A 25,519-nucleotide genomic window follows, 5' to 3' on the forward strand; every position below is an offset into this window, starting at 1 on the left:
GGGAAACGGACACTAAGACTGCTGTCCTCAAGGTTTGCAGAGTGTCAGAGAACAGCAAGAAGGTCTTATACAAGCCATGGAAGGAAGTCTTCTCACTTCTTGTGTGCGTGGAAGGAGGCATAGGTGAAACTCTTTCCATCATACTCCCCAAAGAACTTGCTGTCACAGAGGCGGATGTGGTAGACCTCGTTCCCCGAGCACCGTCCGTACGTCCTCTGCCACTGTTCTGGAGACAGCTGGCCTTCCCTGTAGTCAAAAACAAAAGAAGTGGAGAAAACTCATTGTGGCCTTATGTCCCAAAGGGAAGGAAGATGACTGATGAAGTAAGGGGATGAAGATGACTGATGAAGTAAGGGGATGAAAATGACTGATGAAGTAAGGGGATGAAGATTACTGATAAAGTAAGGTGATGAAGATGACTGATGAAGTAAGGTGATGAAAATGATTGGAAATAAGGGGATGAAGATGACTGATGAAGTAAGGTGATGAAAATGACTGATGAAGTAAGGTGATGAAGATAACTGATGACGTAAGGTGATGAAGATGACTGATGAAGTAAGGGGATGAAGATGATTGATGAAGTAAGGTGATAAAAATGATTGATGAAGTAAGGGGATGAAGATGACTGATGAAGTAAGGGGATGAAGATCACGGATGCAGGTGATGAAGGTAATTGATGAAGTAAGGTGATAAAGATGACTGATGATGAAAGGGAATGATGATGACTGATGACGTAAGGTGATGAAGATGACTGATGAAGTAAGGGGATGAAGACGACTGATGAAGTAAGGGGATGAAGATGACGGATGCAGGTGATGAAGATGACTGATGAAGTAAGGTGATAAAGATGATTGATGACGAAAGGGCATGATGATGACTGATGAAGTAAGGGGATGAAGTTGACTGATGACGTAAGGTGATGAAGATGACTGATGAAGTAAGGAAATTAAGATGACTGATGAAGTAAGGGGATGAAGATGACTGATGAAGTAAGGTGATGAAGATGACTGATGAAGTACGGGGATGAAGATGACTGATGACGTAAGGTGATGAAGATGACTGATGAAGTAAGGTGATGAAAATGATTGATGAAGTAAGGGGATGAAGATGACTGATGAAGTAAGGTGATGAAGATGACTGATGAAGTAAGGTGATGAAGATGACTGATGAAGTAAGGTGATGAAGCTGACTGATGAAGTAAGGTGATGAAGCTGACTGATGAAGTAAGGGGATGAAGCTGACTGATGAAGTAAGGTGATGAAGATGACTGATGAAGTAAGGTGATAAAGATGACTGATGAAGTAAGGTGATGAAGATAACTGATGAAGTAAGGGGATGAAGATGACTGATGAAGTAAGGTGATGAAAATGATTGATGAAGAAAGGGGATGAAGATGACTGATGAAATAAGGTGATGAAGATGACTGATGACATAAGGTGATGAAGATGACTGATGAAGTAAGGTGATGAAGATGACTGATGAAGTACGGGGATGAAGATGACTGATGAAGTAAGGTGATGAAGATGACTGATGAAGTAAGGTGATGAAGATGACTGATGACGTAAGGTGATGAAGATGACTGATGACGTAAGGTGATGAAGATGACTGATGAAGTAAGGGGATGAAGATGATTGATGATGTAAGGTGATGAAGATGACTGATGAAGTAAGGGGATGAAGATGACTGATGAAGTAAGGTGATGAAGATGACTGATGAAGTAAGGTGATGAAGCCTTGACTTGAGATGTTAAAGAAACGTGAAGGACTGTTAGAGCAATGTGAGAGCCTGTGACAGTGATGAACTACTAGCTATCATGAAGAGACTCTGATACCCTTTTCACATTACTGTCTCCACCTGAACCGTAATGTGCTGGTTGAGATATTTTATTTTCACATTACTGTCTCCACCTGAACCCTAATGTGCTGGTTGAGATATTTTATTTTCACATTACTGTCTCCACCTGAACCCTAATGTGCTGGTTGAGATATTTTATTTTCACATTACTGTCTCCACCTGAACCCTAATGTGCTGGTTGAGATATTTTATTTTCACAATACTGTCTCCACCTGAACCCTAATGTGCTGGTTGAGATATTTTATTTTCACATTACTGTCTCCACCTGAACCCTAATGTGCTGGTTGAGATATTTTATTTTCACATTACTGTCTCCACCTGAACCCTAATGTGCTGGTTGAGATATTTTATTTTCACATTACTGTCTCCACCTGAACCCTAATGTGCTGGTTGAGATATTTTATTTTCACATTACTGTCTCCACCTGAACCCTAATGTGCTGGTTGAGATATTTTATTTTCACATTACTGTCTCCACCTGAACCCTAATGTGCTGGTTGAGATATTTTATTTTCACAATACTGTCTCCACCTGAACCCTAATGTGCTGGTTGAGATATTTTATTTTCACATTACTGTCTCCACCTGAACCCTAATGTGCTGGTTGAGATATTTTATTTTCACATTACTGTCTCCACCTGAACCCTAATGTGCTGGTTGAGATATTTTATTTTCACATTACTGTCTCCACCTGAACCCTAATGTGCTGGTTGAGATATTTTATTTTCACAATACTGTCTCCACCTGAACCCTAATGTGCTGGTTGAGATATTTTATTTTCACATTACTGTCTCCACCTGAACCCTAATGTGCTGGTTGAGATATTTTATTTTCACATTACTGTCTCCACCTGAACCCTAATGTGCTGGTTGAGATATTTTATTTTCACATTACTGTCTCCACCTGAACCCTAATGTGCTGGTTGAGATATTTTATTTTCACATTACTGTCTCCACCTGAACCCTAATGTGCTGGTTGAGATATTTTATTTTCACATTACTGTCTCCACCTGAACCCTAATGTGCTGGTTGAGATATTTTATTTTCACAATACTGTCTCCACCTGAACCCTAATGTGCTGGTTGAGATATTTTATTTTCACATTACTGTCTCCACCTGAACCCTAATGTGCTGGTTGAGATATTTTATTTTCACAATACTGTCTCCACCTGAACCCTAATGTGCTGGTTGAGATATTTTATTTTCACATTACTGTCTCCACCTGAACCCTAATGTGCTGGTTGAGATATTTTATTTTCACATTACTGTCTCCACCTGAACCCTAATGTGCTGGTTGAGATATTTTATTTTCACATTACTGTCTCCACCTGAACCCTAATGTGCTGGTTGAGATATTTTATTTTCACATTACTGTCTCCACCTGAACCCTAATGTGCTGGTTGAGATATTTTATTTTCACATTACTGTCTCCACCTGAACCCTAATGTGCTGGTTGAGATATTTTATTTTCACATTACTGTCTCCACCTGAACCCTAATGTGCTGGTTGAGATATTTTATTTTCACATTACTGTCTCCACCTGAACCCTAATGTGCTGGTTGAGATATTTTATTTTCACAATACTGTCTCCACCTGAACCCTAATGTGCTGGTTGAGATATTTTATTTTCACAATACTGTCTCCACCTGAACCCTAATGTGCTGGTTGAGATATTTTATTTTCACATTACTGTCTCCACCTGAACCCTAATGTGCTGGTTGAGATATTTTATTTTCACATTACTGTCTCCACCTGAACCCTAATGTGCTGGTTGAGATATTTTATTTTCACATTACTGTCTCCACCTGAACCCTAATGTGCTGGTTGAGATATTTTATTTTCACATTGTTCTTTCCAGCACAGTTCCAGTAACTATCGTCAGAGAGGTCATGCCCATATGGGGCGTAGGGGCATGTGCCCCCTCAAATTTGTCCTGTTAAAAATGTTAAATGTAAAAAAAAAATATATATATATATATATATATATATTGTATTTTTTGGTAGAATTTTTTGTTGTTGTTTCTCTGTAATACTACTAGCCACGAATCAATTGTATGAAGTTGGCTTTAGCTAGCCCAGATAGGTTCCCAATCTCCCAACCTCATAACTAGCTACCAAGAAGCCATTTCAGGCTATCAATCAAGTTAGACCAGTTATCTCCTCTCTCATTGTAATTCCCTGACTTGATTTGCAACTCAGCACCTTTCCTTGTCTTGATTGACAGCTCCATCTGGCTAAACAAATTGCTTCTGACCTTTTATGAGCTTGTAACTCCCGCCACCTAAATCTCCAAACAATAATTACCTTGTTGAGAATAAGGTCATCCCAGCACAGCAATTACTCTCTCTCTCTCTCTCTTTCTCTTTCTCTCTCCTTCTCTCTCTCTCTTTCTCTCTCTTTCATTCTCTCTCACTCTCATTCTCTCTCACTCTCTTTCTCTCTCTCTCTCATTCTCTCTCTCTCATTCTCTCACTCTCTCTCCCTCTCTCTTTCATTCTCTCTCACTCTCTCATTCTCTCTCTCTCATTCTCTCTCACTCTCTCTCTCTCTCGCTCTCATTCTCTCTCACTCTCTCTCTCTCTCACTCTCTCTCTTCTCTTTCTCTCTACCTTTTAACCTTTTAATCAATCTGATGACTTCAGAGAAAACTCATTTATTGGAGTTGTCTTTTCCCAAAAACCTGTCACTATGTAGGACATAGCCTATCTAATTATTTCCATAAAGAGGATAAGAATGGATTCTCTGCTGCGTCAAGCTGTTGATATTATAACGATGCTGAAAAGATTTTATCACCTTGGCTTGGTGTTGATGGCAGCGCACAGTGAGATTGATGAGTGTGGAGGCCCAAGGTAAAGTTTATAGCAACGCAGTAGATTTCAGGGAGGAGTCAATAATGAGGTACATGCCTTAGGCTTATGACAAATGTGCCTGTTGTTGTCGTCGTAGTAACCTGGGACTTGTTTACAAAGGAGGACACCTCAATCACAGGAGGTAGTGGCACCTTAATAGGGGAGGACGGGCTTGTGGTAATGGTTGGAGCGGTATGAGTGGCATGGTATCAAATACATCAAACACATGGTTTTCATGTGTTTGATGCCATTCCATTGGCTCCGTTCCAGCCATTATTATGAGCCGTCCTCCCCTCAGCAGCCTCCACTGACCTCAATGTATAGGTTACTGTTTCACAAAACAAAACCTGCAACGATCTCTGTATAATAAGGCATGTTATTTGTAGAACGCTTTCTCACAAACCCAAAGATCGAGGTTTATGGTTTCAATAGTGATACCTCATGGTGGAGTTTTCAGTAGGAGGAGAGAATCATCAGTGTTTTAATGGGTGTACTCACTGTCCTCTGGAAGTGTGCACCAGGAGTGTGACCAGGGTGGATGTGGCTGGACACACACAGTTCAGGGCCAGCATGGCGTACTTGAATTCCTCCTCACAGACTACGTGATCTAACAAATAAAACAGAATACTGCAAGTCAGAGCAAATAGGTGATGTAACAACTTTGTTTTTGAGATGGAGAGAGGGAGCTGGGGATGGGGGGACTGAGGGGAGGGAGCAAAACAGAGAGTTGAAGAGAGAAAAAAAGAGAGAGGGACAGGGAGACAACAATCTAAGAGACAGGGAGACTGATAGAAAGAGAGAGAGGGACAGGGAGACTGATAGAAAGAGAGAGAGGGACAGGGAGACTGATAGAAAGAGAGAGAGGGACAGGGAGACTGATAGAAAGAGAGAGAGGGACAGGGAGACTGATAGAAAGAGAGAGAGAGGGACAGAGAGACTGATAGAAAGAGAGAGAGAGGGACAGAGAGACTGATAGAGAGGGACAGGAAGACTGATAGAAAGAGACAGAGAGGGACAGGAAGACTGATAGAAGGAGACAGAGGGACAGGAAGACTGATAAAAGAGACAGAAACGGACAGAAAGACTGATAGAAAGAGAGAGAGGGACAGGAAGACTGATAAAAGACAGAGGGACAGGAAGACTGATAGAAAGAGAGAGAGGGACAGGGAGACTGATAAAAAGAGAGAGAGGGACAGGAAGACTGATAGAGAGAGGGACAGGAAGACTGATAGAAAGAGAGGAACAGGGACAGGGAGACTGATAAAAAGAGACAGAGAGGTACAGGGAGACCGATAGAAAGAGACAGAGAGGGACAGGGAGACTGATAGAAAGAGAGAGAGGGACAGGGAGACTGATAGAAAGAGAGAGAGGGACAGGGAGACTGATAGAAAGAGAGAGAGGGACAGGAAGACTGATAGAAAGAGAGAGAGGGACAGGGAGACTGATAGAGAGAGACAGGAAGACTGATAGAAAGAGAGAGAGGGACAGGGAGACTGACAGAAAGAGAGAGAGGGACAGGGAGACTGATAGAGACAGAGAGGGACAGGAAGACTGATAGAAAGAGAGAGAGGGACAGGGAGACTGATAAAAAGAGACAGAGAGGTACAGGGAGACCGATAGAAAGAGAGAGAGGGACAGGGAGACTGATAGAAAGACAGAGAGGGACAGGAAGACTGATAGAAAGAGAGAGAGGGACAGGGAGAGTGACAGAAAGAGAGAGAGGGACAGGGAGACTGATAGAAAGAGAGAGAGGGACAGGAAGACTGACAGAAAGAGAGAGAGGGACAGGGAGACTGATAGAGACAGAGAGGGACAGGAAGACTGATAGAAAGAGACAGAGGGACAGGAAGACTGATAAAAAGAGAGAGAGGGACAGGATGTCTGATAGAGAGGGACAGGAAGACTGATAGAGAGAGACAGGAAGACTGATAGAAAGAGAGAGAGGGACAGGGAGACTGACAGAGAGAGACAGGTAGACTGATAGAAAGAGAGAGAGGGACAGGGAGACTGATAGAAAGAGAGAGAGGGACAGGAAGACTGATAGAAAGAGAGAGAGGGACAGGGAGACTGATAGAAAGAGAGAGAGGGACAGGGAGACTGATAGAAAGAGAGAGAGGGACAGGGAGACTGATAGAGAGAGACAGGAAGACTGATAGAAAGAGAGAGAGGGACAGGGAGACTGATAGAAAGAGAGAGAGGGACAGGGAGAGTGACAGAAAGAGAGAGAGGGACAGGGAGACTGATAGAAAGAGAGAGAGGGACAGGAAGACTGATAGAAAGAGAGAGAGGGACAGGGAGAGTGACAGAAAGAGAGAGAGGGACAGGGAGACTGATAGAAAGAGAGAGAGGGACAGGGAGACTGATAGAAAGAGACAGAGACAAAGAGAGCAACGAAAGCTCACCAGCAAACTTCACATGGAATTTGTTCTCTGGTTTGAGGATCTGGACATACAGGGGGCAGTTTGGGGCAAAGTCCTTCACAGCCCAGGCTCTGAGGATGGTCTGGTGGTCCTGCAGGACAAAACAACATCCATTTCCATCTGCTACTTCTAACACTTTCACCCTCACTCAACCGGAAATGTAATTCCGATTTTATGAGGCCTGAGAATTGGCCAGCTGGACTGTTATGTGCACTCAATATGAGTTTATAAATCCAATACTTATTTTTCATTTCTGTCCATTTTGTAAAATCAGCCGAGTGGAAAAGTAAAATAGTTCTTAAGCCACAAGTCCAATACGCACAATCTCACTGAGTTAGAGTGGAAAAATTAAGTTAATTGCAATCATAACTCAATTCATGTATTGAGTGATGATTGCAATGCGCTAAATATGAAGTCATGAGCCTGATAATGAACTTACAGCCGCAGTGCGGTCCACCTCATTCCTACTGCTCAGGATAAAACAGGCTTCTGCATCATCCATCCTGTAGGAAACACACTGGTTTAACAGAAATACACACGCCACACACACACACACACACACACACACACACACACACACACACACACACACACACACACACACACACACACACACACACACACACACACACACACACACACACACACACACACACACACACACACACACACACACACACACACACACACACACACACACCAGGGCCAGGGAAGCTTCAGACAGGTAATATTAGTGAGAACTGTCCGAGAGAAAAGCTAAGAGGCTAAAATCTGCATGCTGTTGTAATATTCACCGTATTGTCACACTGTATTACTGTCATGGTTTTCATCAGAGTATTTTCATGTGTGAAAACGGCAGAGTGGAGGGGTGAGCTGCTGGGTGAATTTATGACTCTGTTGTCACTGAACGACCATGCAGTGCTGTGCTGCAGTGCTGCAGTGGACAGGGTAAATTTCACGCCATCCCAGTTCATGCCATCCCAATTTCCTCTCATGGGGACAAGCAGTATTACCACAATTCAGCCATCCATCACCACCCCTTAACATCCACCCTATGACTACAATAAAATCAGAGCAGCTGCATATATCAATGGCTACCTGTATTGTGTTTCTGACAGGTCAGCCCCTGCCAACACGGTTTGATGTGATCGATCTCAGCTATGATTTGTGTTGATGCCTATGAACTTGGCTGTTGTGATGAGAGTGAGCCGTACTGAGATATTCCATTACACTGATATACTAGGAGAGGACAGCCAACTGAATTAACAAAATTGCCTGACCTTTCCTGACTTTACCACTCTCTTATCTGTCAGCAGCACAAGGTGCACGAACTCACTCAGACGCTTGATTCATATCTGAGATCAGAAAGCCTATCAACCAGTAACTGAACTGTGAGGACTCAACAACAGGCTCATTAGAGGTTTGTTCTGATCTGCGATTACCAACTCAGGCCTCTGTGACCTCAACTGATGGTGTTATGAACTTCTCTGATACCCCTTGCTTCCCTTTACACTCTTAGGAAAAAAATGCTTTTTAGAACTTGAAAGGGTTCTTTGGCTGTCCTCATAGGGGAACCCTTTGAAGAACCCTTTTTGGTTCCAGGTAGAATTATTTTGGTACCAGGTAGAACCCTTCTGAGTTCCATGGAGAACCCTTTACACAGAGGGTTCTACATGGTACACAAAATAGTTAAACCTGGAACCACAAAGGGTTCTAACTGGAACTAAAAAGGGTTCTCCTATGGGGACTGCGGAAGAACCCCTTTGGAACCCTCTTTTCTAAGAATGTATCATTGCAAATAAAAATGTTATAGAATGGAGCTGTCAAAGCAATGTGATATTTCTATCTATTCCACAACATGTTTCCCTGCTGAACACTGCCCTTCTCTCCCATGGAGACTCTTTAGGCCCAGTGGGCGGTGGGTCACTCACTTGGCCCTCATGAGGTCTGTGTCTTTGAGCGCTGAGCCCTGGAGATAGATTACCCTCTGGGACCACAGGGGGATCTGGAGGACACGACGCACCTGGATGTCCATCTCCGTAGGGCACAGGATCACCACATAGTAGTCCTGCAGGGTAGATACCTGTTATATACCTAACATCAGGAGAGCAGGGTAGATACCTGTTATATACCTAACATCAGGAGAGCAGGGTAGATATCTGTTAGATACCTAACATCAGGAGAGCAGGGTAGATACCTGTTATTTTTCAGGGAAGTTAGAAACCAATACACACAGGCAGTTAGAAACGCCAAAGCAAGCTTTTTCAAACAGAAATTTGCTTCCTGCAACTCAAACTCTAAAAAGTTCTGGGACATTGTAAAGTCCATGGAGAATAAGAACACCTCCTCCCAACTGCCCACTGCACTGAGGATAGGAAACTCTGTCACCACCGATAAGCCCACTATAATTGAGAATTTCATGCTTTCCATGCTTTCCACCTAACTACCCCTACTGCATTCAACAGCACTGCACCCCCCACAGCTACTCGCCCAAGCCTCCCCCATTTCTCCTTCTCCCAAATCCATTCAGCTGATGTTCTGAAAGAGCTGCAAAATCTGGACCCCTACAAATCAGCTGGGCTTGACAATCTGGACCCTTTCTTTCTAAAATTATCTGCCAAAATTATTGCAACCCCTATTACTAGCCTGTTCAAACTCTCTTTCATGTCGTCTGAGATTCCCTTAGATTGGAAAGCAGCTGCTGTCATCCCCCTCTTCAAAGAAGGTGACACTCTTGACCCAAATTGCTACAGACCTATATCCATCCTACCCTGCTTTTCTAAGGTCTTCGAAAGCCAAGTCAACAAACAGATTACCGACCATTTCGAATCCCACCGCACCCTCTCCGCTATGCAATCTGGTTTCAGAGCTGGTCATGGGTGCACCTCAGCCACGCTCAAGGTCCTAAACGTCATCGTAACCGCCATCGATAAGAAACAATAATGTGCTGCCGTATTCATTGACCTGGCCAAAGCTTTTGACTCTGTTAATCACCACATCCTCATCGGCAGACTCAGTAGCCTTGGTTTCTCAAACGATTGCGTCGCCTGGTTCACCAACTACTTCACTGATAGAGTTCAGTGTGTCAAATCGGAGGGCCTGCTGTCCGGACCTCTGGCAGTCTCTATGGGGGTACCACAGGGTTCAATTCTTGGGCCAACTCTTTTCTCTGTATACATCAATGATGTCGCTCTTGCTGCTGGTGAATCTCTGATCGACCTCTACGCAGACGACACAATTCTGTATACTTCTGGCCCTTCTTTGGACACTGTGTTAACAACCCTCCAGACGAGCTTCAATGCCATACAACTCTCCTTCCGTGGTCTCCAACTGCTCTTAAATACAAGTAAAACTAAATGCATGCTCTTCAACCGATCGCTGCCTGCACCTGCCCGCCTGTCCAGCATCACTTCTCTGGACGGTTCTGACTTAGAATCTGTGGACAACTACAAATACCTAGGTGTCTGGTTAAACTGTAAACTCTCCTTCCAGACTCACATCAATCATCTCCAATCCAAAGTTAAATCTAGAATTGGCTTCCTATTTCGCAACAAAGCATCCTTCACTCATGCTGCCAAACTTACCCTCGTAAAACAGACCATCCTACCAATCCTCGACTTCGGCGATGTCATTTACAAAATAGCCTCCAATACCCTACTCAACAAGCTGGATGCAGTCTATCACAGTGCCATCCGTTTTGTCACCAAAGCCCCATATACTACCCACCACTGCGACCTGTACGCTCTCGTTGGCTGGCCTTCGCTTCATAATCGTCGCCAAATACATTGGCTCCAGGTCATCTACAAGACCCTGCTAGGTAAAGTCTCCCCTTATCTCCGCTCACTGGTCACCATAGCAGCACCCACCTGTAGCACGCTCTCCAGCAGGTATATCTCTCTGGTCACCCCTAAAGCCAACTCCTCCTTTGGTCGTCTCTCCTTCCAGTTCTCTGCTGCCAATGACTGGAACGAACTACAAAAATCTCTGAAACTGGAAACACTTATCTCCCTCACTAGCTTTAAGCACCAGCAATCAGAGCAGCTCCCAGATCACTGCACCTGTACATAGCCCATCTATAATTTAGCCCAAACTACTACCTCTTCCCCTACTTTATTTATTTATTTTATTTATTTTGCTGCTTTGCACCATATTATTTATATTTTAACTTTGAACTTTCTTCAAATAACAAATCTACCATTCCAGTGTTTTAATTGCTATACTTTATTTACTCTGCCACCATGGCCTTTTTTGCCTTTACCTCCCTTATCTCAAATAATTTGCTCACATTGTATATTAAAGTCTTATTTTTTTCTACTGTATCATTGATTGTATGTTGTTTTACTCCATGTGTAACTCTGTGTTTTTGTATGTTGTCGAACTGCTTTGCTTTATCTTGGCCAGGTCGCAATTGTAAATGAGAACTTGTTCTCAACTTGCCTACCTGGTTAAATAAAGGTGAAATAAATAAAAATAAAATATACCTAACATCAGGAGAGCAGGGTAGATACCTGTTATATACCTAACATCAGGAGAGCAGGGTAGATACCTGTTATACAGTGAGGAGAAAAAAGTATTTGCTCCCCTGCTGATTTTGTACGTTTGCCCACTGACAAAGAAAGGATCAGTCTATATTTTTAATGGTAGGTTTATTTGAACAGTGAGAGACAGAATAACAACAAAAATATCCAGAAAAACGCATGTCAAAAATCTTATACATTTATTTGCATTTTAATGAGGGAAATAAGTATTTGACCCCCTCTCAATCAGAAAGATTTCTGGCTCCCAGGTGTCTTTTATACAGGTAACGAGCTGAGATTATGAGCACACTCTTAAAGGGAGTGCTCCTAACCGCAGCTTGTTACCTGTAAAAAAGACACCTGTCCACAGAAGCAATCAATCAATCAGATTCCAAACTCTCCACCATGGCCAAGACCAAAGACCTCTCCAAGGATGTCAGGGACAAGATTGTAGACCTACACAAGGCTGGAATGGGGTACAAGACCATCGCCAAGCAGCTTGGTGAGAAGGTGACAACATTTGGTGCGATTATTCGCAAATGGAAGAAACACAAAAGAACTGTCAATATCCCTCGGCCTGGGGCTCCATGCAAGATCTCACCTCGTGGAGTTGCAATGATCATGAGAACAGTGAGGAATCAGCCCAGAACTACACGGGAGGATCTTGTCAATGATCTCAAGGCAGCTGGGACCATAGTCACCAAGAAAACTATTGGTAACACACTACGCCGTGAAGGACTGAAATCCTGCAGCGCCCGCAAGGTCCCCCTACTCAAGAATACATATACATGCCCGTCTGAAGTTTGCCAATGAACATCTGAATGACTCAGAGGACAACTGGTGAAAGTGTTGTGGTCAGATGAGACCAAAATGGAGCTCTTTGACATCAACTCAACTCGCTGTGTTTGGAGGAGGAGGAATGCTGCCTATGACCCCAAGAACACCATCTCCACCGTCAAACATGGAGGTGGAAACATTATGTTTGGGGGTGTTTTTCTGCTAAGGGGACAGGACAACTTCAGCGCATCAAAGGGATGATGGACGGGGCCATGTACCGTCAAATCTTGGGTGAGAACCTCCTTCCCTCAGCTGGGGCATTGAAAATGGGTCGTGGATGGGTATTCCAGTATGACAATGACCCAAAACACACGGCCAAGGCAACAAAGGAGTGGCTCAGGAAAAAGCACATTAAGGTCCTGGAGTGGCCTAGCCAGTCTCCAGACCTTAATCCCATAGAACATCTGTGGAGGGAGCTGAAGGTTCGAGTTGCCAAACGTCAGCCTCGAAACCTTAATGACTTGGAGAAGATCTGCAAAGAGGAGTGGGACAAAATCCCTCCTGAGATGTGTGCAAACCTGGTGGCCAACTACAAGAAACATCTGACCTCTGTGATTGCCAACAAGGGTTTTGCCACCAAGTACTAAGTCATGTTTTGCAGAGGGGTCAAATACTTATTTCCCTCATTAAAATGCAAATCATTTTATAACATTTTTGACATGCGTTTTTCTGGATTTTTTTGTTGTTATTCTGTCTCTCACTGTTCAAATAAACCTACTATTAAAATTATAGACTGATCATTTCTTTGTAAGTGGGCAAACGTACAAAATCAGCAGGGGATCAAATACTTTTTTCCCCCACTGTATACCTAACATCTATACTGTAGGATTGCATATTTTATTATATTTTGTAAGCTAAATGCACATTTTGTTAGGAACCAGAGTTGATTGTCTAAAGGACTTGTGCGCCAAATAAAACATAAATATTGAGGTCTGTCCATTAGCGCTGTCTTTGGAGTACACACCAAATAACATAGCCTTCCTCTATTCCTGTAGAGACCTACCAATATCATAGCCTTCCTCTATTCCTGTAGAGACCTACCAATATCATAGCCTTCCTCTATTCCTGTAGAGACCTACCAATATCATAGCCTTCCTGTCACAAAAAATGGCGTACTCGTCACGGAAAATGTCGTACTGGAGAGAAGAGGACCAAGGCGCAGCGAGACTGTGAATACTCATGGTTTTAATTTTAAAAAAAGGAGTAAAGTATTCACTGACAAAACAATAAAGGTGACAACAGCAACAGTTTTACAGGCTCTACAAACGCAGTGCAAAAGACCACAAGACCAACACAGAACATTCACACACACAAGACTGCCACGTCCTGACCCCAAAACTACTACAACAGCTCCATCTGCTGGTCAGGACGTGACAGTACCCCCCCTCAAGGTGCAGACCCCGGAATGCACCTAACAGAAAACACCAACAAACAAAATCCCCAACAAAACCCATAAACAATAACCCCTAAACAATAAGGGAGGGAAGGGAGGGTGTCTGCCGTCAACGACGGCACTGTGCTACACCCTCCCTCCCCAACCCACCTATCCTGGAGGTGGCTCAGGTGCAGGACGTGGACCTTGCTCCATCCTCGGCATCGCCCACTTCGGTGGCGCCGATAGCTGCGCCGGGCAGACGGGCCCCTCGGGCTGGACCGGAGAGCAGGAGGGCCACTCGGGCTGGGCCGGAGGGCAGTCGGGCCCCTCGGGCTGGGCCGGAGGGCAGTCGGGCCCCTCGGGCTGGGCCGGAGGGCAGTCGGGCCCCTCGGGCTGGGCCGGAGGGCAGTCGGGCCACTCGGGCTGGGCCGGAGGGCAGTCGGGCCACTCGGGCTGGGCCGGAGGGCAGTCGGGCCACTCGGGCTGGGCCGGAGGGTAGTCGGGCCACTCTGGCAGCTCCGGGCAGTCGGGCCACTCTGGCAGCTCCGGGCAGTCGGGCCACTCTGGCAGCTCCGGGCAGTCGGGCCGCTCTGGCAGCTCCGGGCAGTCGGGCGGCTCTGGCGGCTCCTGACTAGCGGGCGGCTCTGGCGGCTCCTGACTGGCGGGCGGCTCTGGCGACTTACGACTGGCGGGCGGCTCTGGCGACTTACGACTGGCGGGCGGCTCTGGCGACTTACGACTGGCGGGCGGCTCTGGCGACTTACGACTGGCGGGCGGCTCTGGCGACTTACGACTGGCGGGCGGCTCTGGCGACTTACGACTGGCGGGCAGCTCTGGCGACTTACGACTGGCGGGCAGCTCTGGCGACTTACGACTGGCGGGCAGCTCTGGTGACTCTTGACTGGCGGGCAGCTCTGGTGACTCTTGACTGGCGAGGCTGGGCTGACGCACTAGACGCCTGATGCGCGGGGCTGGTACTAGATGTGCCAGCCTGGAGACACGCACCTCAGGGCTAGTGCGGGGAGCTGGCCTGGGGCTCCATCCTTGCCCCGTCAAACAGCCCTTGTGCCCCCCCAATTTTTTTTTATTGGGGCTGCCTCTCGGGTTCCCTTAACTTGTCCTCCCAGGTCCATCCTTCCTCCTCGTTCGTCCGCTGCTTGGTCCTTTTGTGGTGGGTAGTTCTGTCACAGAAAATGTCGTATGGGAGAGAAGAGGACCAAGGCGCAGCGAGACTGTGAATACTCATGGTTTTAATTTTAAAAAAAGGAGTAAAGTATTCACTGACAAAACAATAAAGGTGACAACAGCAACAGTTTTACAGGCTCTACAAACGCAGTGCAAAAACAACTACCCACAAAACCAAGTGACAAACATACTCCTACATATATGACTCCCAATCAGGAACAACGATCCCCAGCTGTTCCTGATCAGGAGTCACAAGACCAACACAGAACATTCACACACACAAGACTGCCACGTCCTGACCCCAAAACTACTACAACAGCTCCATCTGCTGGTCAGGACGTGACACTTCCTCTAATACCGTAGAGACCTACCAATATCATAGCCTTCCTCTAATACTGTAGAGACCTACCAATATCATAGCCTTCCTCTATTCCTGTAGAGACCTACCAATATCATAGCCTTCCTATATTCCTGTAGAGACCTACCAATATCATAGCCTTCCTCAATTACTGTAGACCTACCAAATAACATTGCCTTCTTCTATTCCTGTAGACCGACCTGTAATCTAGGATGAGCGTAGAACTCATTGAGGAAGTCCATGAGCAAGTCTATCTTCAGAGAGCTGACACACAGGACGGCGTGTTTCTCTGTCTGGGCTCGGTGTCTGCTGTAGTTCCCTCCTGACTTCTGTCGCTCCATCCACAGATAGGCCAGCTCCTCAAACTGACACAAACACACACGCACGCGCACGCGCACACGCACACACACACACACACACATATTTGAGGTTATAACAACCTACTGTACACTTTGTAATACACTTACGGCATAACATGTTAGGGTGGTGACAAAGTTAGGAGGGTGACAGAAAGAGAAGGGTGACAGAGTGGGGAGGGTGACAGAAAAAGAAGGGTGACAGAGTGGGGAGTTAAACTGCTGATGCTGCAGGAAGGTTCATCAAATGCATTTCTATGGATTGTATTCATCAGTTAATTTATACTGTGGGGATTTAGTCCACATACTGTATAAAAAGGTTTAATGAGGAGGGCTGCTGCTGGAACTAAGATATAGGAGGATAACTAACAAGGTGTTGTTGTGCCTCACTCTCAGCAGGAACAAAGCTTTGAGTTGTGTTCTCATTACTGACGATGGACGGTGCATATGAGGTCGGAGCATGACAAGCAAATTATGTTAATTCTCAGAAAGTGTTTGCCGTCATACGTTGGCATTGTTTACACAGGACGTCTACGTCTGTTTGTTTGTTCTAGACCATGAAGTTTGTTCAAGCAGTCTTAGCATTGAGGATGTTACTTCATGACTGGTTACTACTACAGGTATACATCTATAATTTCAAAACAGTTCTTATCAGGCCATTCTTTATTTATTTATTTTTTACCTTTATTTAACTAGGCAAGTCAGTTAAGAGCAAATTCTTTTTTTCAATGACGGCCAAGGAAATAGTGGGTTAACTGCCTTGTTCAGGGGCAGAACGACAGATTCTATTCCACATCAGGTAACTGAGGGAAGCAGAAGACTCAGATAAAAAAATATGAAAATACGCCTTATGGAACAGCAGTGACTGTGAAGAGACACACACAGGAACAGACACACGCAGGCACACACACACTCTACACACACGTACATTGTAATATTGTTGTATGGTGGTATTATAACTTTTGTATTGTAGATATGTAGTGGTGGAATAATGTTACATGATTTATCTTGTGTTTTATATGTAATGTAAGTGCCTTAATGCGTTTGGACCCCAGGAAGAGTAGCTGCTGCCTTGGCAGGAACTAATGGAGATCCCTAATATATACAAATACAAATGAAATCTTGTGATAAAGTGTCAGATTCTTTTCAGCCTCAATTATCCTTGGAAAACGGCTGTGGTAATAGGCTATTGTGTAAGCACTGTTATATACAGTGTCATACCTGTAGCGGGAGGACCACGAGAGCCACACAGATGAGAATGACCACCAGCAGCTGAGAGGGCCAGATATGAGGTGTGACATCACCGTAGCCCACCGTAGAGAAGGTGACGATGCAGAAATACAGAGAGTTGAACAGAGTCAGGTTCTGATTGGATGCTCTCTCAAGATGCTGGATACCACATGCCCTGGAAGGAGGAGAGGGATTTCACATTTAGGGGTGTTGCTGAATTGGCGTTATGGAGAACCACTATAATGCCGGAACTCAGAGCTACAGATGTCGGATCTTAACTTGATCAATCCTTTCGTCACAGGGAATTTTCCAGATGCAATTCTAAATGAGCTCCGTGTGTGGCTGAAAATGAACAGTTCTCTTTCTCTCCATGCGGGGGCAGTCGAGTCATTGGGATCAGGGTTTGATATCAAAATTATGTTCTCTCTCGCTCGCTCAAACGCTAACCCTAGGTCCTAATACTGCAACATTCAAATGTATAAAATCTGAAACACAGCCATACACATCAACAACTGTTGTTTCATATACAGTGTCAAGTGTATCTTAAAGTTACGAATGAACTGTCAAAATTGAGTTCAATTGTGGCCTGTGGTGGTCTAGCAGTTAGGGCTGCTGCATTCAGTGCAAACATATAGGCCTACTGTGTCGGCGTGGGTTTGATTCCGGGCCGCGGGCCTTCTAGCACAAATAAGTCAATCCCCAGATAGACTTGATGTAGTTACACATTTCAAATTTGGACAGTCCAGGGTTATGGTACCCCAGATCTTGATAAGAAATGACCATATCAGACAGGATAACTTAAATAGGGAATGAATAGAATGATAAGAGTCAGTAGGCTACACCAACATTAGTTTCCTTTCATACAAAGTGTTAAAATGATTGCCCAGAACCGGGCGTGAACTTTTGATACTCAGCACTGAAGCTTGCTGCTCAGACCACTGCACTATGTCAGGTCACAATGCTCTAGCAAGCCTTGAGAATACTGGATGGAATGAGGTCGGTTGGTTAGCGGAGCCTTCCCCCGAACCATAGCCCCCCTAGGTACGCTACTGCATTGTATAGCCTACAAACACTGCTTCCAGTTGCCCCCTGGCTGTGATTATACTCTTTAAATATTTATTCAAATCCTACTGCAGCAGGATTATTTTCCTCCTGTGAGGAAGATCCGACATCTGTATGCATGAGGAAACAGTAGTGAGCTTATCTGAATAAGGACTGGTTCAATTAAAACATGGACACATTGAATGATCAATGGCTCCCGAGTGGCACAGCGGTCTAAGGCACTGCATCTCAGTGCTTGAGGCATCACTACAGACACCCTGGTTTGAATCCAGGCTGTATCACAAGCCTGTAAGTTGGTGGTTGAAGATATCCCTCTAGTGGTGTGGGGGCTGCGCTTTGGCAAAGTGGGTGGGGTTATATCCTGTCCGGGTGTATCATCGGATGGGGCCACAGTGTCTCCTGACCCCTCCTGTCTCAGCCTCCAGTACTTATGCTGCAGTAGTTTATGTGTCAGGGGGCTAGGGTCAGTCTGTTTTATCTGGAGTATTTCTCCTGTCTTATCCGGTGTCCTGTGTGAATTTAAGTATGCTCTCTCTAATTCTCTCTTTCTCTCTTTCTTTCTCTCTCTCGGAGGACCTGAGCCCTAGGACCATGCCTCAGGACTACCTGGCATGATGACTCCTTGTTGTCCTCAGTCCACCTGGCCGTGCTGCTGCTCCAGTTTCAACTGTTCTGCCTGCAGCTATGCAACCCTGACCTGTTCACTGTGATTACTATTATTTGACCATGCTGGTCATTTATGAACATTTGAACATCTTGGCCATGTTCTGTTATAATCTCCACCCGGCACAGCCAGAAGAGGACTGGCCACCCCTCATAGCCTGGTTCCTCTCTAGGTTTCTTCCTAGGGTTTGGCCTTTCTAGGGAGTTTTTCCTAGCCACCGTGCTTCTACACCTGCATTGCTTGCTGTTTGGGGTTTTAGGCTGGGTTTCTGTACAGCACGTTGATATATCAGCTGATGTAAGAAGGGCTATATAAATACATTTGATTTGATTTGATCACAACCTGCTGTGATTGGGTGTCCCATAGGGCGGCGCACAATTGTCCCAGCATCGTCTGGGTTTGGCCGGTGTAGGCCATCATTGTAAATAAGAATTTGTTCTTAACTTACTTGCCTAGTTAAATAAAGGTGAAATAAAATGTAAAATCTAAACATTTAAGAGAAAGGTGAATTATACATGATGATGATCCAATTTAACCTAACCTAACTTACTGTTACATTTACATTTTTTTTTACATTTTAGTCATTTAGCAGACGCTCTTATCCAGAGTGACTTACAGTAGTGAATGCATACATTTCATACATTTTTTTCTCCGCACTGGTCCCCCGTGGGAACCCTGTTACAACTTGGCCTGAGTCCCACTGATCTCCTCACTTGTGATATTTAAACAGACAGATTGACATACATATACTATCCACATTGAAATTCAGCCTGGCAGATTAAGGATCAAAACCCTACATTCCCAACGATCGATGCACCACAACACTTCTGCTCTGACCTGTTGAATCAGTGAGAATCACACCATTGATTCTGCTGTCTGTTCTTCCTGACTTCCTCAGTTAATTTCCTGTATTGGATAATGAGGAGTCAAGATGTCAGTGGATGGAGGAAAGGAGAAGGTCCCAGGGAGCACCAGGGATGAAGGGGGGAGATCAGGGGCTGTATTTCATTCCAGAAAGTTGTTTCCTCCTAGATGCCCTTGTTCACTCCCCTTACAGATCTGAAACAACTAGGCATGAGAAAAATATCTGTGGGCCAAGCTGGTTGTTGATGTTGTCATTACAACCAAGTCCAACTCCTTTTTTCAATGTTGCTTACCCCTAACCAGATTCTATCAGATCTGTGAGTGGGAATGAAAAAGGGCAGATGGCAGGGAACAGCTTTGTGGAATGACATGCAGCCCATGGGCCCAGATTTAGGGAGCTTCAGGGTAGAGGCTGGGATCAGAGGACACATACCCAGTGAAGACCAGACAGAGTAGGGTGCAGATGAGGATGAGAACCTGGTTGAACATGGCCGAGTGGGTCCTCTGAATGGCACGATGGAGATCATTCTGAGGATAAAGAGGGGGGAGGGATAGAAGCAGAGCGAGGGAAGGAGAGATACAGAGGGTTAGGGTTCATGTTAAATTGGTTGGTCAGTCAGTTGGTCTGCTGTGCTGGTCAGTCTGTCAGTCTGTCAGTCAGTCAGTCTGCTCCATCTACTGCACCATCTATCTGTCTATTTATCTCACTTTAAAACCTATCTGCCTTGCTGGTTACTTTGATACTGATGCAGTCAACCTTTCATACACCATACAAGCAGTGAACATGCGGTCCATGTCACACCTTGTTAATGTTTCTGATTGGCTGAAGCCCCGCTTCAGTCTCTTCAAGCTACCTACCCACCATGTCCCTTCATACCCTGTTAATGTTTCTGTTTGGCTGAAGCCCCGCTTCAGTCTCTTAAAGCTACCTACCCACCATGTCCCTTGTTAATGTTTCTGTTTGGCTGAAGCCCCACTTCAGTCTCTTCAAGCTACCTACCCACCATGTCCCTTGTTAATGTTTCTGTTTGGCTGAAGCCCCACTTCAGTCTCTTAAAGCTACCTACCCACCATGTCCCTTGTTAATGTTTCTGTTTGGCTGAAGCCCCACTTCAGTCTCTTCAAGCTACCTACCCACCATGTCCCTTCATACCCTGTTAATGTTTCTGTTTGGCTGAAGCCCCACTTCAGTCTCTTCAAGCTACCTACCCACCATGTCCCTTCATACCTTGTTAATGTTTCTGTTTGACTGAAGCCCCACTTCAGTCTCTTCAAGCTACCTACCCACCATGTCCCTTCATACCCTGTTAATGGTTCTGTTTGGCTGAAGCCCCGCTTCAGTCTCTTCAAGCTACCTACCCACCATGTCCCTTCATACCCTGTTAATGGTTCTGTTTGGCTGAAGCCTCCCCTTCAACCTCTCCAGGCTGGACCTGTTCTCCCTCTCAGAACTGGTCTCCTTGGCCCTGGACCTGACCATCTGTCCACAGAGATACATGCTGGCTCTGGCTCAAATCTATACTCATTGATGGTCTGCCTTCCTAAAACATTTGTTTTTAAACTGACAGGGAATCTACAGACTATTTATAATCAGGGAATTCTTACCAGTGTTCTTCTACACCCACATAATGCAGAGTTAAGTTATTCTATAGCAACTATTCTGCAAGCAGGCTATATACAGCATAATCTGAGATCTGAAGCATTTTAATAGGAAGAACCCATGTATTCCCTGCCAACAAAACTACATAATTATGACACCATTGCAACCAGTTCTGTCCAGTTTTGCCTGCTGCGTTATGGCTATAGCATATACTCACAATCATATTCTCCAGGGCACACTTGGCTAACCAGCAGTTGAGAAACACCGGGATGAAGATGTTTCTCAATGGAGGCCAGAAGATCTGAAGAGACAATTGGATTAATTCATATGCACAGTGTGCAGTGTACGCTCCCATCATCAAGTTTCGACACTCACAGTCTCACATTGTCATGCTCCCTGGTCTCTAGAGCTATACTCATAATATAAAACATAAACAATGCAAAAGTCATATGTTGTCTTCTACCCCCAAGCCATAAGACTGTTGAACAATTCATCAAATGGCCACCCCCCCCTTTTTGTTTTTACACTGCTGCTACTCGCTGTTTATTATCTATGCATAGTCACTTTACCCCCACCTACATGTACAAATTACCTGGACTAACCTGTACCCCCGCATATTGACTCAGTACCGGTACCCCCTGTTTATAGCCTCGGTATTGTTATTTTATTGTGTTACTATTTGTTTTATTTTTACTTTAGTTTATTTAGTCAATATTTTCTTAGCACTATTTCTTGAACTGCATTGTTGGTTAAGGGCTTGTAAGTAAGCATTTTACGGTAAGGTCTAGACCTGTTATATTCGGTGCAGGTGACAAATACAATTTCATTTGATTTGATGTTCACTAATTGGCCTTGTTTGCTTTGTGGAATATGGTTTGAGCCACTGAAATGAATCTATTTGTCAACACCACATTCCTCATGGTGTATCCTGTCACATTTCTCTGTTGGACGTTGTGGGCCTGCTGCTTGATGACTACAGAATATCAGAGGGATTCCACACACTGTGAATTCACAAAGACCAGAGCCATTCCAATACCAATATACATGTATTATCAGCATGCCTGAAGCCCATTCATAGTAGAAGGTATCTAGACTATTTGAAATAATTGATTATGGCACAGATGGAAAACAAGGTGTGTGTGTGTGTGTGTGTGTGTGCGTGCGTGCGTGTGTGTGAGATCAGGTGGAAGAAGACTCACAGTGATTATAAACGGCACGGTATTGATCATCTCCAGGATGAAGGAGATCTGGAACATCTGCTCCCAGATATTCCCCTGAAAGAGAGAAACACAATCAATGTGTGAGTCAAGGCAATAAGCTACTGGCTTTGTCTGTGGACTAATTACAATGATAGTGATATGATACAAATCCACCAAAAACGAGGTCAATATTGTTGGAATAATCAGACCTCGGTTCTAAGTGTGCCTGGCACAATGGAACCAATTCTGCAAATCCTGCCCATTTGGCGCTCCAGGCAGGTGAGAACATAATGACAGGATTCGTTAAAACAATTGGGGATTGAAGCCATCTGCCAAAATGAAGCAAAACAAAAAACACACTGTACTTTGTCTTCCTAAAGTAAAACAGCCTAATTAATCAAAGGAAAGTAGCACTGCAGCACTAATGAGTTATTTAAGGAAAGAGACGAATTTAAAGAAAAAAGTAGGACGGACACCTCATCTTTTATTCATTTGTAAGGTGTATTAATGACCTGTTCTTCTGGCTCAGGCTAGAGCTGAGGTTCGCGGTTAACACATATGCCAGAAAGTTCGCCAATTAATTGCAATCTCACACAGAGACGCCACACGACTCTGCCTGATAGAATGAATGAAATGACTTCCTTTGTGGCATAGATTTTTTTCTGTGATCAGTGTGAAAGGAGTAGAGCTGAGGTGTCTTACTTTGTAGCTGAGATATGTAAGGAGCATCGCTTCCAGGAAACTGATTAAGGCCACGATCACCTGGAGCAGAACAGAGTGGAGGCACACACATTACCAGGGCTGCAATCTGGCCACATAACCTCTCAGGCAATCTACATATCACTGGGGAAAAGATGTGCTGTAAAGTGTTTTCTGTTGTAAAATAATTGCATATGGGATGCTGTGAGTGTTTAGATGTCTTGTTTTTCTAATGTATTGGCCACAGGGGAAGGGGGAGATTGTCAATGAAATGTTCACTTGTGAGTTTGACCCATAGTGGCTACTGTTGAATGGAAGACTTGAGAAGCCAGTACTGTATTACCAAAGCAGTGTTAGTGAATCTCAGTCTTCTTTTACCTGTATCGCCCATACAGGAACCCTTCTGTTCACCCAGAAAATCAGATCCCTTTCACAAGACAACACAATGGTATTGATTATACTCTATATATTGATTATTTGACAAAGATGATTCCAAATAACACAAGATAGCTATGAGATTAACAACTCCCTTTCAAAAGACAAAACAGTGTTATTGATGATGAATTAGACTCATTTCAAACACCACCTGATCGAAGCCCGGGACAGCAGTCAATGTTAGACCCTCATAACTCACCAGTTGATTTCTGTGCTTTCTGTAGATTCTGCTGTGGTGCTTGTTCGGTTCTGACAGTTCACACTGCAGAGGAAATCCATAGCACAGGGAAGTCGTTCAGACAGGATGTGTGGTGAAATATATACCCTGTGGCTAATAGGCACCTTCACTCACTCTGCATGTTGCCATGGTGACGGACGGGAGGCAGAGGGACAATTTCTTTAAGAGCTGCCGGCGGCAGTGTATGCAATAAAAACCATATGCTGCTTCCATATCACTACACTGAGAGAGAGAATGCCCCTTCACCATCGCCACTGCTCTTTAAAGCCTTTTGTGTCTCAGATAGATACCAAATTAATTCCAACTCTGGATCTATCTTATCTTGACCAAATACAATCTGATTTTCAACTTTGGGTAAAAGTTAGAGGTAGATTCTCTGAATCATACAATACCTGAATAGATACCATCTTTTTAGAATTGATCTGACTACTGAACAAAAATATAAAACGCAACATGTAAAGTGTTGGTCCCATGTTTCATGAGCTGAAATAAAAGAGCCCAGAAATATTCCATAGACACAAAATGTGCACACATTTGTTTATATTCCTGTTAGTGAGCATTTTTCCTTTGTTAAGGTAATCCATCCACAGGTGTGGCACATCAAGAAGCTGATTAAACAGCATGATCATTACACAGGTGCACCTTGTGATGGGGACATTAAAATGTGCAGTTTTGTCATACAACACAATGCCACAGATGTCTCAAGTTTTGAGGGAACGTGCAATTGGAATGCTGACTGCATGACTGTCTAACAGAGCTGTTGCCAGAGAATTTGCCAGAGAATGTTAATTTCTCTACCATAAGCCACCTCTAACATCGTTTTAGAGAATTTGGCAGTACATCCGACTGGTCTCACAACCACACAATTTCCATATTATTGTCCATATTCTAATACGAGATGCTGATGCACTTATTCTGCCCTCAATCTCAAACACCCAAATTAGAAATCACAGTTTAACAAATGCTACGGTCACTAGTAAGAAATGAAATAACAGGACTTTATCAGGAGGTTAAATGATCAGTTACTCACCATACACCAGTGACCTGTTCGGGGTCATCCAGAGACACTCTGAGGACGTATAGGGCACACGTCAACAGCTTCAAGGAGAAGTTAAACAGACGGATCCTCAGGCCTGCATGGAAATAAACGCAATAGAGAATCTTAAAGCCCAGATTTACTAAATAATTACATTGGGAGTAAATCTCAACCTGTTTCCCAGAGGGAATTGAACAATTATAGCTGACAAAGGTCAAATTAAGCTTATGGGAAGGGAAAACATACCAAGGTAAAGTAAAGAGTAACTGAATTTGTGCTGATTTATATTGAAAAACGAATCTGTTTAATCAGGCCCATAGGAGTAAATCTGGCTAATGTTTGCAGTCATGTTTTTGTAATGCAAGACACATTGGTATGGGAATGTCTAGAAAGTGTGTTATTAACTGCCCAGAAACTGAACTTATCGCAGACCAATGAAATGAGCAGGCTAGTGAGTCCGACAGGTAAAGCATCTCTCCTCAGAACTGGTGTCTCTACCCTACACCGGACATCTCTCATCAGAACTGGTGTCTCTACCGTACCGGACATCTCTCCTCAGAACTGGTGTCTCTACCCTACACCGGACATCTCTCCTCAGAACTGGTGTCTCTACCCTACACCGGACATCTCTCCTCAGAACTGGTGTCTCTACCCGACACCGGACATCTCTCCTCAGAACTGGTGTCTCTACCCGACACCGGACATCTCTCCTCAGAACTGGTGTCTCTACCCGACACCGGACATC

General features: G+C 44.4%; 1 protein-coding gene across 4 annotated transcripts in view; it reads right to left on the reverse strand.

Moving 5' to 3' along the window:
- The window catches only part of LOC106579798 (potassium channel subfamily T member 1), a 290,587-nt gene that overhangs the window by 36,709 nt on the left and 228,359 nt on the right, over positions 1-25,519 (reverse strand). For all 4 annotated transcript variants that reach the window (XM_082966143.1, XM_082966141.1, XM_082966142.1 and 1 more), the window contains exons 5-18: positions 24,769-24,871; positions 23,700-23,762; positions 23,444-23,492; positions 23,069-23,128; positions 22,367-22,441; positions 21,385-21,468; positions 20,001-20,095; positions 16,969-17,152; positions 15,592-15,756; positions 9,051-9,187; positions 7,559-7,622; positions 7,102-7,210; positions 5,198-5,306; positions 97-246 (exon numbers count right to left, since the gene is read on the reverse strand). In XM_082966143.1, coding sequence (XP_082822269.1) covers positions 97-246; positions 5,198-5,306; positions 7,102-7,210; positions 7,559-7,622; positions 9,051-9,187; positions 15,592-15,756; positions 16,969-17,152; positions 20,001-20,095; positions 21,385-21,468; positions 22,367-22,441; positions 23,069-23,128; positions 23,444-23,492; positions 23,700-23,762; positions 24,769-24,871 — 1,447 coding nt within the window. The remainder of the gene's footprint in view (positions 1-96; positions 247-5,197; positions 5,307-7,101; positions 7,211-7,558; positions 7,623-9,050; positions 9,188-15,591; positions 15,757-16,968; positions 17,153-20,000; positions 20,096-21,384; positions 21,469-22,366; positions 22,442-23,068; positions 23,129-23,443; positions 23,493-23,699; positions 23,763-24,768; positions 24,872-25,519) is intronic.

The sequence above is a fragment of the Salmo salar genome, chromosome 20 (assembly GCF_965601325.2).
Source record: "Salmo salar chromosome 20, fSalSal1, whole genome shotgun sequence".
Taxonomy (NCBI): Eukaryota; Metazoa; Chordata; class Actinopteri; order Salmoniformes; family Salmonidae; genus Salmo; species Salmo salar.